Source organism: Tenrec ecaudatus, chromosome 3 (assembly GCF_050624435.1).
Source record: "Tenrec ecaudatus isolate mTenEca1 chromosome 3, mTenEca1.hap1, whole genome shotgun sequence".
Classification (NCBI taxonomy): domain Eukaryota; kingdom Metazoa; phylum Chordata; class Mammalia; order Afrosoricida; family Tenrecidae; genus Tenrec; species Tenrec ecaudatus.
In genome coordinates this window covers 134,231,436-134,254,961 of record NC_134532.1, presented here as the reverse complement: position 1 = coordinate 134,254,961, position 23,526 = coordinate 134,231,436, and the positions used below count along the sequence as shown (strand labels likewise).

At 40.9% G+C, this 23,526-nt stretch overlaps 1 protein-coding gene across 1 annotated transcript in view; it reads left to right on the top strand.

The window, feature by feature from the left end:
- HERC6 (HECT and RLD domain containing E3 ubiquitin protein ligase family member 6) overlaps positions 1–23,526 on the top strand; it is a 62,012-nt gene that overhangs the window by 26,647 nt on the left and 11,839 nt on the right. The window contains exons 12-18 of the mRNA XM_075543547.1: positions 1,235–1,424; positions 6,356–6,504; positions 9,462–9,575; positions 10,014–10,121; positions 16,349–16,519; positions 17,153–17,296; positions 22,401–22,567. Of these exons, the coding sequence (XP_075399662.1) occupies positions 1,235–1,424; positions 6,356–6,504; positions 9,462–9,575; positions 10,014–10,121; positions 16,349–16,519; positions 17,153–17,296; positions 22,401–22,567 (1,043 nt within the window). The remainder of the gene's footprint in view (positions 1–1,234; positions 1,425–6,355; positions 6,505–9,461; positions 9,576–10,013; positions 10,122–16,348; positions 16,520–17,152; positions 17,297–22,400; positions 22,568–23,526) is intronic.

Here is a 23,526-nt window from a genome sequence, read left to right as displayed (position 1 = left end):
GACGACTTGTAAGCGGTTCTGCTAGGCCAGTTTAATTCAAAACAAGGAGGTCAGCTCAGAAAATTAGGGCAACTCTTTTGTGTTTTGTATTTGCAAGGGATCGTCTTGATAGATCTTCCCAAAGTATGCGGCACTGGGACTTATTAGGTAGAAATTTTAAGAAAATTGAAAGCTGTGTTAGTGAAGAAAATGTGAATAAGGATGTGCTAAATAGGTTTTATCCCCACCATGACAATGCACCGGGTCATTCTTTGAGCAAGGGCTGTCCTACCAGGATTTCGTGGGGAAATTTTACCCCTTCCACTGTACAGCCCTGATCTCTCTTCGGCTTCTTTTTTCCCCCTTCAAAACTCAAAGAACATTTCAAAAGAAGAGAGTTTGAGTCCCTCGCGGAGGCCAGAATTCAGTCATCTGACCATCTAACTGGAGGGAAGGCTAGGGAACGCAGTCTTTCTGGTTGACCAGCCCAGGGAGAAAATACAGCAGGATTGGTACACCGCGAGATGAGCACATGGCATGCTCTCCATCACGGCAGATTTAGGGTCAGATAAATGTGGATGTGGTCCCCGGCTCTGTCACTTTCTGAGTGGGCCCAGTGAGTCTCTCTTTCCTCATTTGTAAAATCAAGGTCAGAAGCACCTTTACATGGCTAACACAATTAAATAAGAAACGCTTACATGAGATGACTGACACAAGGTGCCTATTCCACGAATGTTCAGACACAACTATAATACCTTGCAGATGTGTCCCAATAAGCTCATATCAAGCAAATGTGTGTGTGGACCTGCCCTCTGTCTTCCAAGCTTAAAAGAATGCAGAAACTAATATCACAAGTCAGTAAACATTTTCTGGAGATAATTCAAAAACAGGCGCAGCAGTTCATCCAGAGGGAACTACTAAAGATGCAAGCCAGATTCAGAAAAAGATGTGGAATGAGGGCTATCGTTGCTGATGTCAGATGAATCTCAGCTGAAGGCAGAAATCCAAGACAGACCATTGCTTGTGCCTCATTGACGATGCAGAGGCATTCCCGTGCTAGAAGACGGGGGTGGCTGTCACATTAGGGGCCTTTGGGAGACGAGGCGTTATGGGGTTTAAAGAGAAGATTTCAGAGACTGTTTTATTATTCCACTAAGAACTTAATAGAATGAAATCCCTGGTTTCATGTCTTTCTTTTTGTGATACTTCGTATTTCATATATCCTCAGCTGTTTCCCTACATATTTTGATCACAGATAATTACATGTCTCAGAGATAATCTGCTAGCGAACCTTCCGATGCGTTCTCCACACCAAGAAGCATTAGAAGTTTTCCTCCTGCTCCCAGAATGCCCTGTGATGCAGGATTCTTACAACTGGAAGAGCCTGGTGGTTCCATTTGCAGATGCGGTTTGTAAAATGAGCGGCACGTCTTTAGGAGTCCTGAGTAAGTTTCCTTATACTTTCTGTTCAGTTTCTCTGTACACACAGAGCTGCCACAAATTGGAATTGAATTGAAAGCAAAGGGCTTCATTTTCGTACCTAATTCTCATTGGAAAGTCACAGTCTCAAGGAGAAATCATAGTGAAGTTTGGATATAGAAATCAGCAAAGTTTCAAATGTTTGACAATCTGTTCTTTGAATAACCCAATAAAAGATTAAGCTAAAGCTATTATGATCACTACTCTTCTCATACAAACCAAGTGTGGTTGCTGTTGATTGGTGCAGTTGAGTCAGTTCCAACTCATAGCAACCGTATGTACAAAAGAACGCAACACCACCCTGTCCTGCACCGTCCTCATGGCCCATTGCTGCAGCCATCACATCAGTCCATTTGGCTGAAGGCCTTCCTCTTTTTCACTGCCCTCTGCTTTACCAGCGTGATGTCCTTTTCAAGGACTGGCCTCTTCTGTCCAATGTATGTGAGGTGAAGCTTTGCCAGCCTTGCTTCTAAGGAGCATTCTGGCTGTACTTCTTCCAAGACAGATGTGTTTGTTCTTTTGGCAGGCATTGATACTTTCAAGATCAAATACATAGATTTTCCTTCAGTCTTTCTTATTCACTGTCCAACTTTCACATTCATCTGAGGCAGTTGAAATGACCATGGATTGGGTCAGGCCTACCTTAGTCCTTGTGTTAGACAGGCTGGCACCATAAACTAACTATCTTAGTCCTCAAAGTAACATCCTTGCTTTTTCACACTTTAAAGGAGTTTTTTACAGAAAATTTACATAATGTAGTGAATGTGTCTCTCGATTGCTACTTCCATGAGCATTGATTGAGGGATCCAAGCAAGGTTAAGTCCTTGACAACTCCAAGCTTTTCTCCATTTACCATGAGTCACCTATTGGTCCAATTGCAATGATTTCATTTTTCTTTACATTGAGTTGTAATCCATATTGAAGGTTCCAATTCTTAATCTTCAGTTCTGACATTGAGCAAGCAAAATTGTGTCATCTGCATATCATAGATTTTTAATAAGCCTTCTTCCAATCTTGATGCCACATTTTCCCTTTCCAAATTCTAAATCAGACAGTATTCTTGTGTGCTGTTTGCACAACTGCCTCTTGATCCATAGCCAGGTTCTGCATGAGCACAATGAAGTGTTCTGGACTTCCCTCTCTTCTCAAGGCTGTCCACACTTTGTTATGACCCACATAATTCAATGCTTTTGCACAGTCAATGAAACCTAAGTAAACACCTTTCCGGTATTCTCTGCTCTCAGCCAAGATCCGTCTGACATCAGCTATGATATGCCTGGTTCTATGTTCTCTTCTGAATCTTGCCTGAACCTATGGAAGCTCCTAGTCAATGTACTGCTGCAACCATTGCTGGATGATCCTCAGCAAAATTTTATTTGCATGTCCTATTAATGATATTGTTCTATAATTTGAGTATTCTGTTGGGTGACTTCCCTTTCGAATGAGTACAAATATGGGTCTCTCCAGTCAGTTGTCCAAGTGGCTGTCTTCCAAGTTTCTTGGCATAGATGAGTAGGTGCTTCCAATGCTTTACAAACTTGTTGAAACATTTGTTTGTATTCCTTCAATTCCTGGAGCCTTGTTTTTAGCTAATGAATTCAGTGCACCTTGAACTTCTTCCATCAGCACCATGGGTTCCTGTTCACATGCTGCTGCCTGAAATGGTGAACTGCTGGCTAGATCTTATTTGTACCCACGTGACTCTGTGTATTCTTTCCATCTTCTTTTGATTCTTCCTGCATCACTCAATATTTTTCCCATATAATATTTCAATGACCCTCCATAGAAGTCTGAACTATCATGTCACCCAATTCTATAAGCTTATGGTATAATTCTATTATCTTATAATTCTATTTTCCACTAACTTTTTATAGCCCCTCTTAAATGAACAAGAGATTGCTTTAAAAATTGGAAAATTGGAATTGAAAGGTATTTGAATTTTTCCACAAACCTTTGAATCATATCTAATTTTATCATATATATTCAAGTATAAGTTAACCCGAATATCAGCCAAGGGACCTAATTTTACCACAAAAACGGCATTAAAAATGTTCTGAAAAACTCAGCTTATAAACAAGTATATGTGGTATCTATAAAACAGGAAGCCTGATAATATAGAGTGTTGTACATGCATTATAAAGCTAATCACAAGGCCAGTAGTTTGAACACACAGTTTCTCCATAAGAAAACGATGAGAGTGTGCCCCCATAAAGACTTAGTCTCAGAAACAAAACATACAACTTTCCTCTAGTTTTTCAATGCTTCTTTCCCCCCACCCCCTACTATCATGACCCCAATTCCACCTTACAAATCCGGCTCGACCAGAGCACGTACACTGGCACAGATAAAAACGCGCAACACAGGGAATCCAAGACAGATAAACCCCTCAGGATCAATAATAATAATATACCAGGAGGACGGGGGGAGGTGGGGGAAGAAGGGAGGAGCCCATGACAATGATCAACATAAAGCGCCCTCCCAGGGGGACGAACAACAGGAAAGTAGATGAAGGGTCAGTGTAAGACATGGAAAAAATAATTGATAAATTATCAAGGGTTCATGGGGTGGGGGGAGAGCTGATACCCAGGGCTCAAGTAGAAAGAAAATGTTTTGAAAATGATGATGGCAACATATGTACAAATGTGCTTGACACAGGGATGGATGGATGGATGGATGGATTGTGATAAGAGTGGTAAGAGCCCCCAATAAAATGATTTTTAAAAAGAAAGAAAGATTTAGTCCCAGAAACCACGTGGTCGTTCTATTACTGTCACAGGATCCCTATGGTCAGAATGGACTTCATGGCAGTGGGTTTATATATACATATATGTACATATGTATGTATTTAGAGATATTTTTTGTATTTTTGATGGCTCTGTAACATTCTCATTCTTTGATAATCTGATTTTCCCACTTAATAGTATGCTGTGGAGATCATTCCGTTATAGGTCATACAGAACTGCCTCATTCTAAGGACTGAATGGAGTTCTTTTGGGATGATATACCATAATATATAATTAACTAATCCCTTATTGTTATTTGAAAATTATTTCCAAGCTTTCACTGTTAGAACAATGCCAAAAACATTTATTTTTACATATATAATTTTTATTGTCATATATGGAAAAATTGCAAAATCTCAAGTTGCAAATATTTTCCTTATATTATTTTAAAAATTTTTACTTTGTAGTATTTTTCCATAAATAAATATTTTTAAAATTTTGTATCCAGCCTAATAAATTAACATTTTCTTTAATAACTTCTGGATTTGGAATCACACTTAGGTCTACTTCACTAAATTAAAAAAATTCATATACCCTTATTAGAATTTTTATTGTTTAAATTTTATGCTCAAGTCTTTAATCCATATAGAATTTAGAGTAACTTTTAAGCTTTTCTTTATAATTTTAGACATCTCTCAACACTTTTATTGAATGATCCACTTTCTTCCCATTAACATAAGGGGACTTAAAAGGTTCATTACCTGTTTTTATTTTAAATTCATGTGTCTGAAATGGTTTTGTCACAACAGTTTAATTGGCACATAATTTACATATCATAATTCAATCATTCCATCATATCAAGGGAAATTGTATAATCACCACCACATCTATCTTAGAGCCCGACCACCCAACCACCCCCACCCCCAAACCCACCCCCAGGTTAAACTGCCTTTAAAATGAGTTGTACAATTACTATCAGTACTCTGGAAATCCCCTTTTCCTCCCTATCGCCCCTCCCCCACCCCTGCATTCCCTACAACCCCTTGTATCAGTTATTCTCATTACGCATCCACTCCTCCCGAGCTTCCCAGCTGAGAAGCCCAACAGGAAACAATGAGAAACAAATCACACTAAGGGGGTGAGGAAGGCAAAAATACAAATAATGCGTAAGACAGAGAAGATCTCATCCACAATCAAAAGCCCAGGGAAGAAATTCCTGTCATGGAACAACTAAGAGATACGAGCACCAGTATGAATTCAGGCCATGTCTATACGAAAGTCAACTGGCCGAGTGTCGAGTGCGACCCCACAAAATCAAGGTTACAATGGTCTCTGCCTGACAGTAACGCTCTTGGGGCTCTTACATTTGGCTAGAGTGGATCTGCCAGCGGGCTCAGGCTGACTGAAGACTGCAGATGGCGTTGGGACTCATCACCTTCTAATTCCATTTTTCCATGAGCTTTTTAAAGCCCTCTTGTATGAAATGCCGTCTGTATCATGTACTAATATCTGGTATGTGTTAGACCTAATTCTAATGTCTCATGTAAATTGGATCTCATTCTAGAATCTCTGGTCTGTTACATTAACTTGTCTTGATGCTCCTCAGCCATACTATTTTAATGATACTAGTTTGATAATGCGTTAACATTTGATGGGTTTGTTTTCTATGCATCATCCTTGGGCACAGGACAACAGTTGCAACCTTAGAAATATAAAAATATAATTATTAAGCTGTTTTATATTCCATATATCCTTTTATATCCCAGCTGTTTACATTTCATGGATAAAAATGTCCTTAATGATATAGATATAACCAGAGGCATAGAGTTATATATCAATGGTATTTTCAGAATTCATAGACATATGGTAAAGTTTTCAGTTTAAGAATTATAAAGTCAAGCATCAAATTGAAGTATCATAAATTCTTCAGAATGTTGAATTCTAGTATTTAAGGATAATGATAGTAAATCAATGATTAACAAGATGGCTCTTCTCATATGTGGGAGCAATGAATAGTAAACTGCATGATTCCCTTATGGAAGATACTTTGTGAATTGTCACATCAAAATGAAAAATATCATCTATTTCTTACATTAAAAAAATCAACAGAAACTGAGGGATTTCCCCCTCTCCCTTTTTGCCTGTATTTATGGTTGCTGATTTTACCCCCTCAGAGAAATGTTGGGCATCTTTGCATGAATCTTCTCTGAATAGATTGGTCCAGATGCTTAAAAAGGCCATCATTTCTCAAATGGATTGTTGGACTGAAGCCAGTGCTGGTGATACTAAAGTTCTTCTAAGAGTGATGAAAGAAGTGTATAAGGTAAGGGCTCGTCTAAGGGAATGTCTTAATATTTTGCTAACTCAAAATCTTTTAGGCCTCACTCAGCCTGTTGCCTTTTTAAGAATCAAATATTAGTTAGTATTTTATGAAGTGGTATGTAAACGGGAAATGTTTGGAAGAAAGTCATTGGCGCTTTCAAAAGCGATCAACCCCAGGAAAACCTAAGACAGTGGTTCTCAACCTTCCTCAGGCTGCAGCCCTTTAATGAATATGGCTCCTCAGGTTGTGGTGACCCCAACCATCAAATTATTTTCGTTACTACTTCATAACTGTAATCTTTCTACTGTTATGAATCATCATGTAAATATCTGATATGCAGGATGTATTTTACTTGTTACAAATTGAACATAATTAAAGCATAGTGAATAATCACAAAAAACAATATGTAATTATATGTTGTGAAATAGTTTATTTCTAGTTACAAATAAATGAAATTTTTTCTTGAAGCATGGCATCACATGGGTAACAGTCTTCCCACCAGGTACTTGTATGTGGGTATATCTGCATGTGGGTTTTATTAAATTTTTTTCTGTATACAATTTTTCCTTTTAAACAATTGTTACTGTATTTTCTCTTTTTAATATTTCTTAGTAAAGTCTTTTTCCCCCAACCATGTTATTGGCAGGTAATTTACATATCATACAATTCAATCGTATCACGGAGAGTTGTACAATCACTCTCCCATAAACCTTGGAGCTGTCCCCTAGCCCCATGGTTAAGTCACCTTGAAGATGATTTATGCAATTGCATTCCATTCTAGTGCAGCCTGCATACATTTTTATTCTCTTGGACGATTACTCAAATACCTGCCCAATCAAAGTCAACACTCTTATGCTTCCTAACTTTTACCAGTAGTCAATTATAGGTATGAATTAAACAACATATTATTAAATCTAAAACTGAACAACTAGCCTGGGAAACGGAATTAGAAGACATTCACCTGAACCTCTCTTCACATGCTCCATGAATTGAAACTAAGAAGCTATCCAGCTGATACACTTTACAGAGAAAAATACCTAATTAGTTTTGAACTGTATATAAATACTTCCCATTAAGAGAAAGACCCCTTGTAATTCATGAACTACTCTTAGATCCGCTGCATTGGTCTACCCTAATAGGCTACACTACCGTCTCTCTTTGTGCAATTTATTCTACCTGGTAAAACTAAGCATGTTAAGGTTTAAAAGTTTACCTCTGCTCCTCTCGCTCCTCTCACCAGATATACAGTTTCCTCCTTTCATTCTGTTAGTATTGTAAACTAACCTTGCCTCCTAAACTAGTTGACCTTGCACGTGATACGTTATTTATATATGACATATATAAAGCAGGATTCTTCTCTATATAATTAACAAACCCAGTTTGCTAATATTTTGCTTAGAATTTTTGTACTGATGTTCATGAGGGAGAATGGCCTGTTAAGTTTATTTTCTTATAAGCTCCTTCTCTGGATTCTGGATCAAGTTCCCATGAAATAACATGGGAAATATTTCCTCTTTTTCAGTTCTTTTTTTAAATCATTTTCTTAGGGGCTCATACAACTCTTATCACAATCCATACATACATCAGTTGTGTAAAACACATTTGTACATTCATTGCCCTCATCATTCTCAAAATATTTGCTCTCTAAGCCCCTGGCATCAGCTCCTCATTTTCCCCCTCCCTCCCTACTCCTTACCCCCTTATAAGCCCTTGATAATTTATAAATTATACTTTCTTTCAGTTCTATGGGAGAAAATGCATGTTTTTTCCTCAGATGATAGATAGAATTACTCTGTAAGCCCTCTTAAAACTAAAGACTTCTTTATGGTACATTTAAAATGTGGAGTTTAATTCACTTAACAACGGTTATTCATATTTTTCTGTTTCTTCTCGTGTCTGCTTTCTTTTTCTAGGAACATGATTACTTTATCTAGATTCCAAAACTTCCTTATTTTTGTATCTTGTGAGCACAGAAACCCACGGTTTCCCAGGTCCCCTTAGTCACCCTGGTCCCCATCGGCATGCATGACTGCTTCTTTTTACCTTTTCTGTTTCTCCCTTGGACCAATTTTATCAGAAAAGTTTTGTTTGTTTGTTTAAAAACCCAGCCTTTTGGTTTGGTGTGCCCCCTTCTGTACGTGTGTTTTAATTTCCCTTCGTGTGTATTCCTAGATTCTTTTTTCCTACTTGACAGCTTTGGGATTGCTTGCTTGCATTAGAGATTTAGTCGTTGATTTTCAAGTATTTCTTCCTCTGAGAAGCCTTCTTCAACCTCTTAAGTCCTTCCCCACCTCTACAGTGTCTCACGCAGGGCCATGAATGCGGCTGCTAGTCATTGCTACCCACTCGAAGTGGGGCCGGCCAACTTTTGAGATGGAAGAGCCAATCCTATCCCTCTCAACAACTTAAAAACTATTACAGAGCCAAAAATATCTTTTTACAAACAAATGAAATCACTATTCACTAAATAACAGTCCTTATTTTCATTTTCCGTTTTACTGCGGAGCCACATGCACACACCGAGTCATACAGGGCTCAGGATCACTAGATTGCCGCTGCCCCTGCACAACACTATGCAGAACAAACCTGTGGGCCACGCACTTTCTTCTTTTAGTAAATAATAAAATTTTAAAACACACTCTTGCTGATTTGTTTACGTATCATCTATAGCTGCTTTTGTACTGCCGGTGCGGAGTTGCACAGTCGTGACAAGGACTGTATGTCCCACAAACCTGGAATATGTGTTGTCTGGCTATTAAAAAAAACAGTTTGATGCATCTTGCCTGCGGTAGACAATAAATTATGCAGGATCAATTCAAACTGGAACAGGACCATGGTTTGTGCCATGCCTGACAAATTTCGTGTGTCACATTAATATGCATTAATTAGTAGAGACATATGCATCATATATTATTTATTAATAGAAAAAGAAATTCACAGTTCACACTCTCTTTAAGGTCAACAGAGTCAATTCCCGACTGCCTACAAATGCTTTCCACATAGATGAGCTCTCCAGTGTTCTCAACTTTCCTTTGGACAGAAGGAGACTACACTTTCGGAATAAAGGCATGGTGAGAGCAATGGTTTTGCTTTAGAAAAGTTTCCCATGTTAACGGAGACACATTAGTAATTGTATAGTTTGGAAATTACCTCATTGAAATCCTAAATTCACTAAATTAGATGATTGGTGAAGACTTGAGTATATTTCACTCACAAACACAAATATATTTTTAAAGAATTGTAACTCTAGGTAATTTGGATTCTTTTTTTCTTAATAGTCATAATTTTATTTTGTATTGAAAGATCATTTTATTGGGGGATTTTACAGCTCTTATAACAATCTATACATCAATGGTATCAAGCATATATGCACATATGTTGCCATTATTATTGTTTGGAACAGATTCCAAAAGTATAGGTGGAAATAATTTACAGTGATCAGGTGAAAGAATGAAGTTTCTCTCTTTTAAAAAAAAAATTATCAAACCATTTGTCTGTTTCTTTTTTAGATACCAGAAGAAAGTTCCAGAGTAGTTATTTTCAGTGAATTTCCATTTGTCTTTAATTTTGTCTCTAAAATGAAATTACTGGAAGCTGATGCATTTCTTAAAATGCACGTATGTATGCCGTACTTTTTATTATGCCAAATTGCAAACATATATAATAATTAGCAGTATTTTGCAGCATTTGCCTCATTTCACACTTTTCTTTACTTGTGTTACATTCACCTCTTCATAACTCACCGCATTGTGTCTAGCTGTCTGGCTCATACTGAGATTTATCAATGGATTCACATGGTGACCACATGATTCTTCCATCATAAAGTTCCCCATAAGCCTTTTACTGAACAATTTCATCTATTATGATCTATGCCTTTTTATAATCATTTGTTAACTTTTGAAAATGTGCCCATTCCTCACTTCCTGACGTGATCTTTATACAAACTAGCATTATGCAAAAATGGAGAAAGAACACATCAGGTCATTAGAGGGAGATGGCTCACTATATCATCACATCCCTGCGGTGTCTCTGAAAACCATGACCCAGGCAAGTTGCTGTCTAACGTGGCCGTCCCCGCAGCGTCACTCTCACCTCCCCCTTCTGCATTCATCACTGCTAGAGAAACATCGATGATGTGCGAGAAGGTTGCATGGCCATTTTCTCACTATGACTGTGACTGGGAAATGCCAGCGAGATAGTCCACAGACGAGAAACAAGTGTAGTGATACTATGAGGAAGCTTTAAAAAATATTCATGGGGAAAGTTTCCATGATTTTTCCATTCCATGTTTTTAAGGCCCTCGTATAATTATGTGGTTCTTTTTAGAAATGTCAACAGGATGTCTCCTGTTTTAATAAATAGCAAAGAACGTTTTCTCATTCTTCAGGGCTATTAGGTTATTTTGAAAGAAAACATAGTGGAAAGGTGGCATAGTGCTTCATCCTTCCTCTTTAATGACAACTTTGCACGGGAAGCAGGAAGTGCTAAAGCTGCTTTGAATGGTAATGAGGAAGATTTTATTGTTGACTCATAGCAACCCTGTATGACAGGGCCGGCCTGGGTTTCCGAGACTGTAACTCTTGACAGAGTAGAACCCTTGTCTTTCTCCTGAAGCACAGAGGTGCTTTCCACCTGCTGGCCTTGTGGCCAGCAGCCAATAAGGAACTCACTGCGTCCCCGGTGTGCCTTTCTCTGCAGAAAGAGATAAAGGAAACCTACAAATCATATGAAACCTCGAGACCCCCTAGTAGCTGGAGCAATTGTGAAGGACAAGAGTAAAACAGGAGGACGCACGCTCCCTGATTTGCAAACATTCTACCTTATGAAGCCCGAGCAGTGAGCCCAGGCTGATCTTGCTGTAATAGCCGACAGTAGAGGAGAGTGGGTGTTCGGGAAGAAGTCCTTACGTGTTTGGTCAAATGAGTCGTAACAAGGGTGCCAGACACATGCAATGAGGAAGGAAGGATCTGCTCAATAAATGAGGTTGGAGATGTTTGATTTCCACACGGTGATGGATCTGGTTTTTCTTCTCTCTCCTATCGTTTTGATTCTTATGGCCTTTACTGCAGCTTTTTAGTGCATAGCTCAGTGCTGGTGAGTGGATGCTGATACATACCGGCCCACATAGCTCCCCAGGCTATAAATCTTGACCGAGACAGAGCACCGCATCTTTCTTTGATGGAGAAGCTGCTAACTTTGAACTGACAACCTGGCAGTTTTCAGCCAACCACTTTTCAGCTCTACACTAGCAGCGCTCCTCTATTTAGTGCATTAGCATTGATAATTGTTATACGTTAAGTCTAATTCGTGATTCATCAACTAAATTTATGATTTAATCATAATTTATCCATTACTTGGTAATTTAGCATTATAATGCTCTGCCCTTTCTAATTTGCACATTCCATTGAGTCTCCTGTCTTTGCACTGGGTACAAATATGGATCTCTCCCAGTCAGTTGGCCAAGTGACTGTCTTCCAAATTTCCCGGGAAAGATCAGAGAGTGCCACTTCCAGTGCTTCATCAGGTTGTTGAAACATTTCTATTGGTATTCTGCCAACCCCTGGAGCCATGATTTTGGCTCATGCATTCAGTGCAGCTTCGACTTCTTCCTACAGCACCATTGGCTCTTGTTCACATGCTGCCTCTTGAAATGGTTGGAGGTCAACTAGTTCTTCTTGGCGCACTGGCTCTGTGCCCTTTCCATCTTCCTTTGATCTTCCTGCCTCCTGGAATATTCTGCCCAGAGAATCGTTCAAATTTGTAACGTGAGGCTTGGGGGTCCTATTTTGGCTCTCATGAACTTGTTTTCTACCACGTGTCTGTCAGTTTGTCACACTGACAAACTGACAAAAAAAGGTTTATTTTCATTTCCCTCAACTTCAACTTACATATGAGCAATTGATGGTCTGCTCCAAAATGACCCTGGCTGCATTTCAGCTGCTGCTATTGAGCTTATCCATCGTCTCTTTCCACAGATGTAGTCAATTTCCATATATTCGATCTGAAGAATTCCACACATATATTCACTGTTGAAAAAAAAGGTATTTGCAAGAAGAGAAGTCATTAGTCTTGCAAAATTCTATCATACAATCTCCAGTTGAGTTACTATTTTTGTTGTTTCCAGCAACGTGGTAGTAGTGCATTGACAGGGAGCTTCCAGAGGTTCAGGCAGGATTCAGAAGAGGATGTGGAACAAGAGATATCATTGCTGATGTCAGATGGATATTGGCTGAAAGCAGAAAATTCAAGAAAGATGCTGACCTGTGTTTTATTGACCATGCCAAGGCATTTGACTGTGTGGATCATAACAAACTTTGGACAGCCTTGAGAAGAATGAGAATTCCAGAACACTACTTTGTGCTCCTGCAGAACCTGTACATGGATCAAGAGGGTACACTGCAGGGTTTAGAACCAGGAAAGGCGTGTGTCAGTGATGTATCCTTTCACCATACTTAGGCAATCTCTATAATGAGCAAATAATCAGATAAGCCGACTTACATGGAAATGAATATAGCATCAGTATTGGAGGAAGGTTTATTAACAACCTTTGATATGCAGATGACACAGTCTTGATTGCTGACAGTATGAAGGACTTTAAGCTCTTGCTGTTGAAAATCACCGATTGCAGCCTTCGGGGGTTACAATTAATGTAAAGAATGGAGACATCTTCACAGCTCTACCAATAGGTCGCATCATGATAAACAGAGAAAAGATTGAATTTGTCAAGTATTTCATCTTGGTTGGATCCACAATCAGTATCATGGGAGCAGTAGACAAAAGATCAAACAACAAGTTGCACTGGGTAAATCAGACACAGCAGTTCTTCAAAATGACAGCAAAGATGTTAGTTTGAGGATCAATGTGCACCTGACCCAAGCCGTGTTATCTTCAATTGCCTCATATACAAGTGAACCTAGGACATTAAATAAGGAAGATCTAAGAATTGATGCATTCAAATTATGCTGCTGGTAAAGAATATGGAAAGCATCATGGACTGCCAAAAGAACCAACCCGAATGCCCCTTAGAAGCAAAGACAGCAAGACTTTCTCTCACACACTTTGGACACATTGCCAGGAGAGACCAGCCCCTGGAGAAGGACATCAAGCTTAGTAAAAGAGAGAGGCAGTGAAAGAGAGGAAGGTCCCGGACAAGATGGACTCACACAGTAGCTGCAACAAAGGGGCTCAAGCCTAGGAACAGCTGGGAGGATGGGGCAGGATCAGGGGATGTTTAGGTGTGTGGTGCAGGCGGTCATTCTGTGTGAGTCTCCATGGCAGCTAACATTTTAAATATTTTTGCCCCGACTATCTGCTATCAAAATCATATTTTGAATTTTACATAAAACTATCATTGCTCTTTTTCTGCTTTATGCCATATTTAATGTACATATAAATTCTCAGTCTCTATGTGATTTGTTCTAACTTCTTTCTTTTATTTTTCATTTCTTTTAGAATTCAGGAAGATTTTCCTTTTGCATGGTATGTACCTGTAATATAATGATGTGACGTTGTAGAACACAGTAGTCTTCATTTTCTTTAGATGCTAGCCATTGCTTTCCCATTCTGAGCAATACGGAGACGATCTAGTACCTGCTTCATTCTCCTCCTTGATCTAGCTTAGTGATGACTGTGTGCTTGGTCTGGAACTCTGGTGACACAGTGGGTTAGTCATTGGGTTGAGAACTTGCCAGATTTGGTTCCAAACCATCAATCACTGGGCTGGAAAATAAAAAAAGATGAGGCTTTCTGCTCCCATAAAGAGTCACAGCCTCAAAAAACAAAGGGAATGGTCTACTCTTTCATATAGAGGGGTAATGGTGGCAGACTCCATGACAATGAATTTGGTTGGAAACATAGAGGAGTTGGGGGCCTCGTGTCCATTAAAGAAGCCATTCCAGTTATAAAACATTTCTGCTTTACATCATCTTACACAGCTTGCATTATAATTCCCAATGAATCACGTAAGCAGCCTGCATAAAGACACTACTTCTAGCTAAAGTGTATATGTGCCCAGAGATCGGTCACCAGTATGTTACACAAAACGCTAACTGGACCATTGCTATTTGTCGACAGTATCTCTAGTGTTGAAAGTTCTCCAGAATCCATCATAAGGGGATAAAATGGACTACGGCTGCTGCGCTTTTCAAATCTGAACCCCCCTTAGGGTTTCTTTTAAACAAGTCGCTCCCTCTAGGGTTCTCTGGTACAATGATATTTTTGGCTTATGTAGCACAAATGTTTAAACACTCAACTCAAAGGTTCGTAGATCAAAGCCACAAAACAGGCCTAGGGATCTGGTCCTAAGTAGTCAAAGCCTCGGCAACTTCTGCAGCAATTCCCCTCTGCACACCTGGGGACACCATGAGTGGGGATTCACTGGATGACAACTAACAACCACAACTCGCCTACAGTTGTTGGAGGAGCTGGGCCAGGGCAGGTTGCAGGCCATGAGAGATGGCAAAGACTCGAGCACGTGACGCTATCAAGTCTCTGCCGTGGGTGCAGCTGGACAGCCAACTCCAGAGTTCTGTCCTTGAGGAAAGCTGAAGAGTATGGTCAGAGTGGTCCTCTTCAAACAGGCTAGCAATTAAAACAGATAAGAGCACAGAGGCAAACCCAATGTAGAGTGAATTTGAAGAGGGAAGCTGAGAAACAAAATGAGATGCAGGTTTCTAGACCCACACCTAGTGGGGTGAGAGAAGGTTGGGCCTGTAGCCAGCCACAGACACTTCTCCCTGGTGGGGGACATTGCTGGCTACTCCTTGTCACTCACTGTTGCTAAGTGTCCATAAGCTACAGACTCCTTGGCTGTAGGATGGAGAGGGCCTACTACCAGGAAGGACTAGAAATAGCACGTGTTCAATTTTCCTTTAAGCCTGCAGCTCCGTCTGAACAACCTGGTAAGGGAAAAGCAGAGCCTATTATAGAATCATGCATGAATGTCTCCGTCAATAATGCTTGCAAAGACTTTGGGGTAGGCTATCCCAAGCTCCGATGCAAGGCTGCAGCCGAGTTGCTGGTAGAAAGCTAACATGAGCAACTGCCCTCTACCTGGGAACTTGTTCTCCACCGGTCCTCCTGTCACTATGGTGGGACAGGCCTCAGGAGAGTTGCATTTGCTTGCATTCTAAATCCTCCTGAATTTTCCTTGTGATAAACCAGAAGCCCTAGAAAATAGCTTAAGCTCAAGGCACGGAGAGCAAGTTCCCCTGTTAAGCTGCCAGTCAAAGAAGGTAAGACTCAGAGTAAGAGAGTGTTGAGAACTCAGAAAAGCTAAAGGGGAGTGCTAGAGAAGGTGGTTGGAGCAGAAATTGATACAAACGGAGGCTATGAGGGGGGAGGGATATAGTTTTAGGGAGTTACTCAGTCGATGCTGTGGCTATACCATAGTTATTTGGAGGAGAGTGAATCTTCTAGGAGCAAGTCTTCCAGACTTTGCCTTAAAGCTAATATCAACATAGAGCTCCCAAATTGCCTTTATTGATAAGGCAGCTTAAAGATTGATGCCAGGTGAGCGCCTCCGCGAGTCGGGTGCCAGCACTGCCTGTAAGGGTCATGTTTACTCTATAACATGTGATCTGAAACAGCTTTCAATTATCTAGATATTCTTCCATGGTGATTGATCCCAGGTACTCAATTCCCAGGTGCCATATTTTCTCTACCTACTGTCTCTCATTTTCTACAGTGTAGCTATGATGTCCTTTGCCTTCAATCATTACAACGTGAGCACATATAGTAATAGCAAACATCCATGTATGCGACCTTAAAATGCTTATTTGAATGCAAATACTTGTGGTAGATGAGCTAAAAAAGGAGAAACCCAAGAGAATATTTCTTTTTCTAGGGGCTAGAAGGCATAGCATACCAGTATCGGATGCAAATGATTTTACAAAAAAGCAATACATTTCCTTCACCACCCGAATTTCAACTTAGAGTCAGACGGGAGCATGTGGTTGAGGATACTCTTCGCCAATTAAGAAGAGCTGAAGACTTGGACCTTAACAAATTCTTGGTGGTACAGTAAAGGATCGCTCTGGATATTTTAATGATGCGGGGCATGGGGAGGTGAGGGGGGAAATGTTTATAAAATATTGCAGTCTCCTTTATAGAATCCAGTACCTCTAATGATGGTTATCCATGTTATGGCTTCTGTAATTCCCCTCTTATCCTTCAGAGAACAGCTATGGGGTGTGTCATTGCACATTTGGTTATTCGTGAACTATGAGTTGCCCATGGCTAGGAAAACCTTGCATAATGACTTAAGCCAGTGGTTCTCAACCTTCCTAATGCCGCGACCCTTTAATACAGTTCCTCAGGTTGTGGTGACCCCAACCATAAAATTGTTTTTGTTGCTACCTCATAACTGTCATTTTGCTACTGTTATGAATCGTAATGTAACTACCATATCTGGTATGCAGGATGCATTAGGTGACCCCTGTGAAAGGCAGCCCACAGGTTGAGAACTGCTGATTTAAGCTAAGGCGGAGCAGCAATGAATGGTTTCCCATGTGTACAGTTCAGTTGGAGATGCACTGAGCTCAGTCGAGCCAGACTGGGTTGCAGGTCTCATCTGAGTTTGTGCAAAATTCTGGGAGATCAAGACATTATATTTTAAACCTAAACCTGGAAGTGTGTCTTCGGTCCTCAGGTTGAATTTATGCAAGAGATTGTTTCTGAGGGTCAAGGAGTCAAGTCCGAGCTCTTCTGCTGTGTGTTTGAAGAGATGATCCAGCCAGCTTATGGAATGTTTGTGTATCCTGAAGACGGCGCCTGCATGTGGTTTCCAGTCGAAGTAAGTTTTCCTTTTGTTTCCCCCTCCCCCCCAAAGTTTTTTTTTTTCAGAACAGGAAAAAGCTCAGCAGATGTATCAGTTGGGTTGACTAGAGAAACAAAGTCATAGACATTCAAATGTGTGTAAGGGAGAACTTTATATCAAAGAATAATTTTATATTAAGAAAGCATCACAGCCGAGTCCAGATCAAGTCCATAAGTCCAATATTAGCCAGTACCAATCTATAAATTCCTCTTCAAAATCACACAACACGTGCAGTGACGCTGAGTGCAGGAAGATCACAGGCCGGTGGGTGGAAAGTCTTGTGCAGCCAGTGGTGGTGGAAGCATATCAGTGGTGGCGTGGGTCTCCACGTGACTCCTCCAGCTCCAGGGCCCTGGCTGCCATCAGTGTGCCTCCATGTGTCTTGTCATTGGGAATGTGAAGCAGAGAGGGTCTATATTAAATATATCTGGCCTCCAGTGAGATATTTATCTCCTTGGCACCTCCAAATGAGGTCAACAAGCTGTGACCTGACTGACAGGTTAGACTGACCTCTCCGAAGGTTGACACCAGATTATGTAACTACCTCAGCAGATATTGCAACACTCCAACTATAGAAAATACTATTGCTTAGACCACCCAGAACCTTGCTATCTCAAAATATGGCCCGTAGACCAGCAACTACGGCATCACTTGGAAGGTATTAGAAATGTAGAATCTCAGGTCCTACCCCAGATCAAAAGACCTGCTGCATGAGGTGAATCTGCTACACAGTCTTCGTTAGAGTAATAGAAATCAAGGCTGTCCCTTTGAAGACTAAGGTACAGCTGACCCAAGTCATGGTATCCTCCAGTGCATTGTATGCATGTGAAAGTTGGACATGAATAAGGAAGATCGAAGAGGAATCGATTTATTTGAATTGTGGTGCTGGAGGAGAATATTGAAAATACTATGGACTGCCAAAGGATAAACCAATCTGTGTTGGAAGATGTATGATCAGAGTGCTCCTTAGAGGCAATGATAGCAAGACTTTGTCTTACATCCTTTGAAAATATTGTCAGGAGAGACCAGTCCCTGGGGCCAAAGCAACATGTTTGGTAAAGTGGAGGGGCAGCGGAAAAGAAAAAGATCCTCACGGGTAGAATTGACACAGTGGATGCAACAATGCATTTGGACCTGGGGACAATGGTGAGGATGGCTCAGGACCATGTGGTGTTTCATTCCATTGTACATAGGGTCATAATGGGTCAGAACCAACTCAATGACACCTAACAACAATCCCACCCCCTTATCTAATGAGTCAGACCCACGTGCTAACGAGGTCCCCAGGTGATACAGAGGCACAGTAAATTTCTTAAACAACCATAACTGTCAGGCAATTAAATTGCATAATTTTCGATGATACAAGTTCCTACGTTTTGCTGTACTTACCTCCACCCTTCAGAAAACAGGCCTTTGCCATCAGATTGATTCCGACACCTCGACGCTCCGGGGTGGAGTGAGACTGCTCCAGCGGGTTTCTGAAGCTGTCAGTCTTGACACTGCCTCGGCTTGCTCCCGCGGAGCTGCGGGTGGGTGTGAGCCACCAGCCTTTCACTTAGTAGCCGGTGCTTTACACACTGAGCCGCCAGCGAGTCTGTGATGTACTTATTATACCCATGAAAGGATGTAAAAAAACACAACTAAAGATTTTTTTCATATTTCTTTCAAAACTCTCCCTCCTGCCTTCTCCGACACTCAGGCAACCACCGATCTGCTTTCTGTCACTATAGCTTTGCTTGACTTTCTCTAAATCTTATATAATGGAATCAAGATGTCGTCTTTTGCATCTGCCTTCTGTCACCACCATAATTATGTTGAGATTCATCCATGCTATGGTATGGACCCAGAATTCATTTCTTTTTATTGCTTAGTGGTTTACTAAGGCATAGGTCAGCAAAAGTTCACGTCAGTTGCCTCAAGTTGTAGCCCATTTGATGGTCACTAACCACAAATTACTCTTCTATGCAAATAGCATCGTTCATTTACCCAGATGCCTCTTGATGGATAATTTGGTGGCTTCCCAGATTCTGAGAAGCTCTCATTGAGAGTATTTCAATTTAGGAGAGAAAGTATTGATTGAATCTGAGCAATAACTGCCAATTTTAATAAGCTGAACTGATTCATTTTAAATAAAGAAATTAATAAAGATTCCCTCCAATAAAAACATTTTTCCTTCTTGATGTAGTGAAAGACTTGCCCTCTTTTCTCTATTAATAGCACAGAATAAATATCTCTAGAAAGAACCACATGTTGAGCTTCTACTTATTGACCCCCTTACTCTTAAACTTCCAGATGTCATTTCAAATGATCTAGTGAAAACTTGGGACCCAGCAGAGACAAGGAAGCGAAGGAGAAGGATGAATGGGTGGGAAACAACAGAAAGGTCCTGTGTATCACTTTAAGAAAGATCAAGCCTCCAGCTGAGTGTTTTTGTGCTGCCCTCTCAGAAAGACCATTACTGCCACCCAGTTGATTGCACCCTGTAAGCCTTTCCAGGACACAAAGCCTCATCTTTCTCCTGCTGAGTGGCTGGTGGGTCCAAACTGCCGACTTCTTGGCTAGGACCCCATCCTATAGTCTATGACACCACCAGAGCTCCTCAGAAATACCATCACAAGGTGGCTTTTTCCAACAGAAAAGTGTTTCTCATCATTTAGGAGGTTGAAGTGTGAGTTGAGGTTGCAGCCTTAAAGCAGTGTTTCCCAATGTGGGCAGTACTGCCCCCTGGAGGATACTGAAATGACCTACCAAGAAATACCTAATCGCTGCCATGGAGACAGTGGAGCCTTAAGAACAGAACTGCTCCAGTGGGTTCCTTGAGACTGCAGCACCTGACAAGAGTCGAAAGCTTCCTCTTTCTCCTGAGAAGCTGCTGGTGGGTTCCAACCACTGACCTTGCAGGCAGCAGCCCAATGCCCACCCACCACACCACCAGACGCTTTAATTCTCAACTCTCCAACTCACTGCCAGCAAGCTGACCCCAACTCATAGGGACCTACAGCACGGTAATTCTCTCAAAATAACAAGGTGGGGAGTAGAAAGCCTCAGCTTTCACCCCCAGAGAAGCTAGTGGTTTTGAACTATTGACCTTGGGGTTAGCAGCCCAATGCATAACCCACTACACCACCAGGGGGCTGCAAAAGCAGATTATCTACATTTTATCCTGGATTATGATCTATAGTTCAAAATTTTTTATTGTGCAGGGGGTCCTCCTGATCATGTTTTGTTTTGCTTTCTTCTGAGAAGGGGGTGGTAGACCAAATAAGTTTGGGAACCAACGCTGCGGGATGGTTCTCTCTGTGGGCTCTGGGGAAATATGCTGTCTCCGCTTCTGTAGCATTCATTCTCCAGGTGACATCGGTCCATCAATCTGCCTCCATTTCTCCTGTTCCTTCTGTGCCTGGTCTGCATTGTTATATCTCAAAAGTGGTTGGCTTCAAATACAACCTACACCACAGACTCTCAAATTATTTTGTACACCACCACTTTTTTAGGGAAAAAAAGTTAAGCATCCTACTCTGGTAAAGAGCTTGAGTCTCAGAAACGCACAGGGGACCATTCTGCCATGAGTTGATATTGACTCGACGGCATGGGGTATCGAGTGAGTGATCTCCCCAGTGGGCTTAAAGGATGGCCTGGCCATACGAGTAGGATGCCAGTGAGAAAGACTTCACAAAGTTCATGGGGAAATGGAATGAAAAGATATTGGAATTCCTCCGTGAACTTTGTGAAGCTCTCTTGTCTTTCATTCGGGGCTTCAGAGTATAGAAGGGAAACAAAGCCAACACCATCAGGGTCTTCCTTCCTTCCTTCCCCCCACATCCATAGTTCGCAGCATCAGTCACGTTCCCACCCAGATGCTTGGCTCCAGAGGAACCTACACTCAAGCTGTACTGAAGTATTGCTGAAGGAGACAGCCTTCAGAGCCTTCATCTGCCATATGCAATGTCCTTTGAAAGTGTCTGGGTTTCCTAAGCTTGGCAACAGATATGCCACGAGGCAAGCGTCAGATGCACCACCAGCCCACGCCCATGGTCAGAAGACTAGCAGTCTGAATTCCAGGCTCTCTCTCACAGTTGTCGGGGAAGCAGGCCTTCCAACCAGCTTTGTTCTGTTATTCTCGCTCCAATCTCTGGTGCCAAATGGTATTTCCACCGCAGAGATATTGAATCAGAATCTCTATTTTAATAAGAGATTTGTATATTCACGAGTCAATTGGGGGTCTTCATAAACTGTAGATTCTCGTTCGTTATTGGATGGGAATGTAATCCGAGACGCGAGTTGCAATATTGAAAGATTCTCTGGGCAGCACAGCGAACGATGCAGGAGGCAGCAGAGAAGGTGCGTCTTGGCCCTGTGCTGGCCTCCGAGTGTTCATGTTGGAGCACCGTTGCAGCCACCGTGTCAATCCATCTTATTAAGAGACTTCCTCATTTTCACTGTCCTTCTACGTTACCAAACCTGATGTCCTTTTTCAGGGACTGGTCTCTATGGGGTTGAGATGGGTTGGGGGTGAGGGTGGAATGGCCGTGGACACAATCAATCCATAATACTCACTTCCTTTCAAGGTCATGTGTTTTCAGGAGTTTGAATCGTTTCATTTCACTTGGAACCTATACTGAGAATATGCATCCCCATCTCTGGTACACTAAATCAGAATCTACGCTTTAACTAGACCACCAGGAAACAGAAATTCTCAACAGGGTTTTGAACTGTAATGAACCATCTTGAAGCCTTGAGCATTTCCACATGCATTTGAAGGCAATGATAATATTCAATAGTAAAAACTATATGGATTATCTGAGTATATTTTTAATATTCCATATGTGCCAGTGATCACAAAAACTTCCTGTTCATTCATTAATGTATTCATTAATTTGCACTTAGAACTATGGAAGACACAAATGATATTATAGTCTGTTTAAGAGTCTCAAATGTCTGTTTTCCTACAGCCTATTTTGCTTCTCATTTGTAACTTTTAGGAAATAAAATACAGAAAATTACTAATTTACTTATCCCTTTCTATATTTGGTTATTTATAATACATTATGTTTTTTTTTCCCTCTCTCTCCTTTTTCAGCCTGAAATTGAAAAGGACAGATATTTCCTCTTTGGCATATTGTGCGGCCTCTCCTTATTCAATTTAAATGTTGCCTACCTTCCTTTTCCACTGGCTCTGTTTAAGAAACTTTTGGGACAAATGCCAACTCTGGAAGATTTAAAAGAACTAAGTCCCGTTTTGGGGAAGTAAGTAAATAGATTATATCTATTCCTAGATTATATCTATTATGTCTTGGCTGTGTAGGCAGAGATAAATAATATTGTACACACACATAGGCTGGATTTCCAATTTTCATAAATGTATGTATGGGTACTTCCATTCACTTGAATTTTAGCATGCCTTGCAGATTAAGCCTTCAGCAACGAGTACAAGCCAAATGGTTCTCTCTTTAGGAACCAGTGCAATAAACAGGCAGTCTCTGGAGAGGGTAGTGAGCATGCTCCTCTGCTAACTAGAAGGCTGGTGGTTTGAATACACTCAAAGGCACCTCAGAAGAAAGGCCTGGTGATCAACATCTGAAAAACAAGCCACTGAAAGCCCTCTGGAACACAGCTCTCCTCTGATATGTGGGGCCACTGCGCATCAGAATCAATGTGATGGCAGCGAGTATTGGTATGATGCTGTTGTCCCTTCAAATTGTTCACAGGGAAAGCAACTGTTACAGAGAAAATCATCCCTACTACATACATTTCGCTCAAATACTTCAGCAGGTCATAATTTATTTAGTAAGGGTTGGAAAATACTTGTTCTAAGAGATAAGCCCTGTAGAGGAAAATACTGATGACATCTCAGATAGACCAGGAATCCTGGCTATAGAAATATATGTGTGTTATCACACGTAGAAATACATGAGGGTAAGTTTGAAAAGGGCTGCTCCCAGGGTTCCATTTCGTACATGCACGGGCGTATCTCAAGCAAAATATGTTTGATCACGTCTCTGCACTCACTGGGTGGCTGCAGGCATATTTCCTCGATAATGTATTTGTCTTAGTCCTGTTGAGTGCCTGTTAGGCTGGGTAGATTAGAGAAACAAATTTACAGACACTCATAGAGGGTTATATACACGAGCAATTGAATATTGAGAAAACATCCCTGCTCAGTCCAGATCAAGTGCATAAGTCTGATATTGGCCCATATGTCTGAT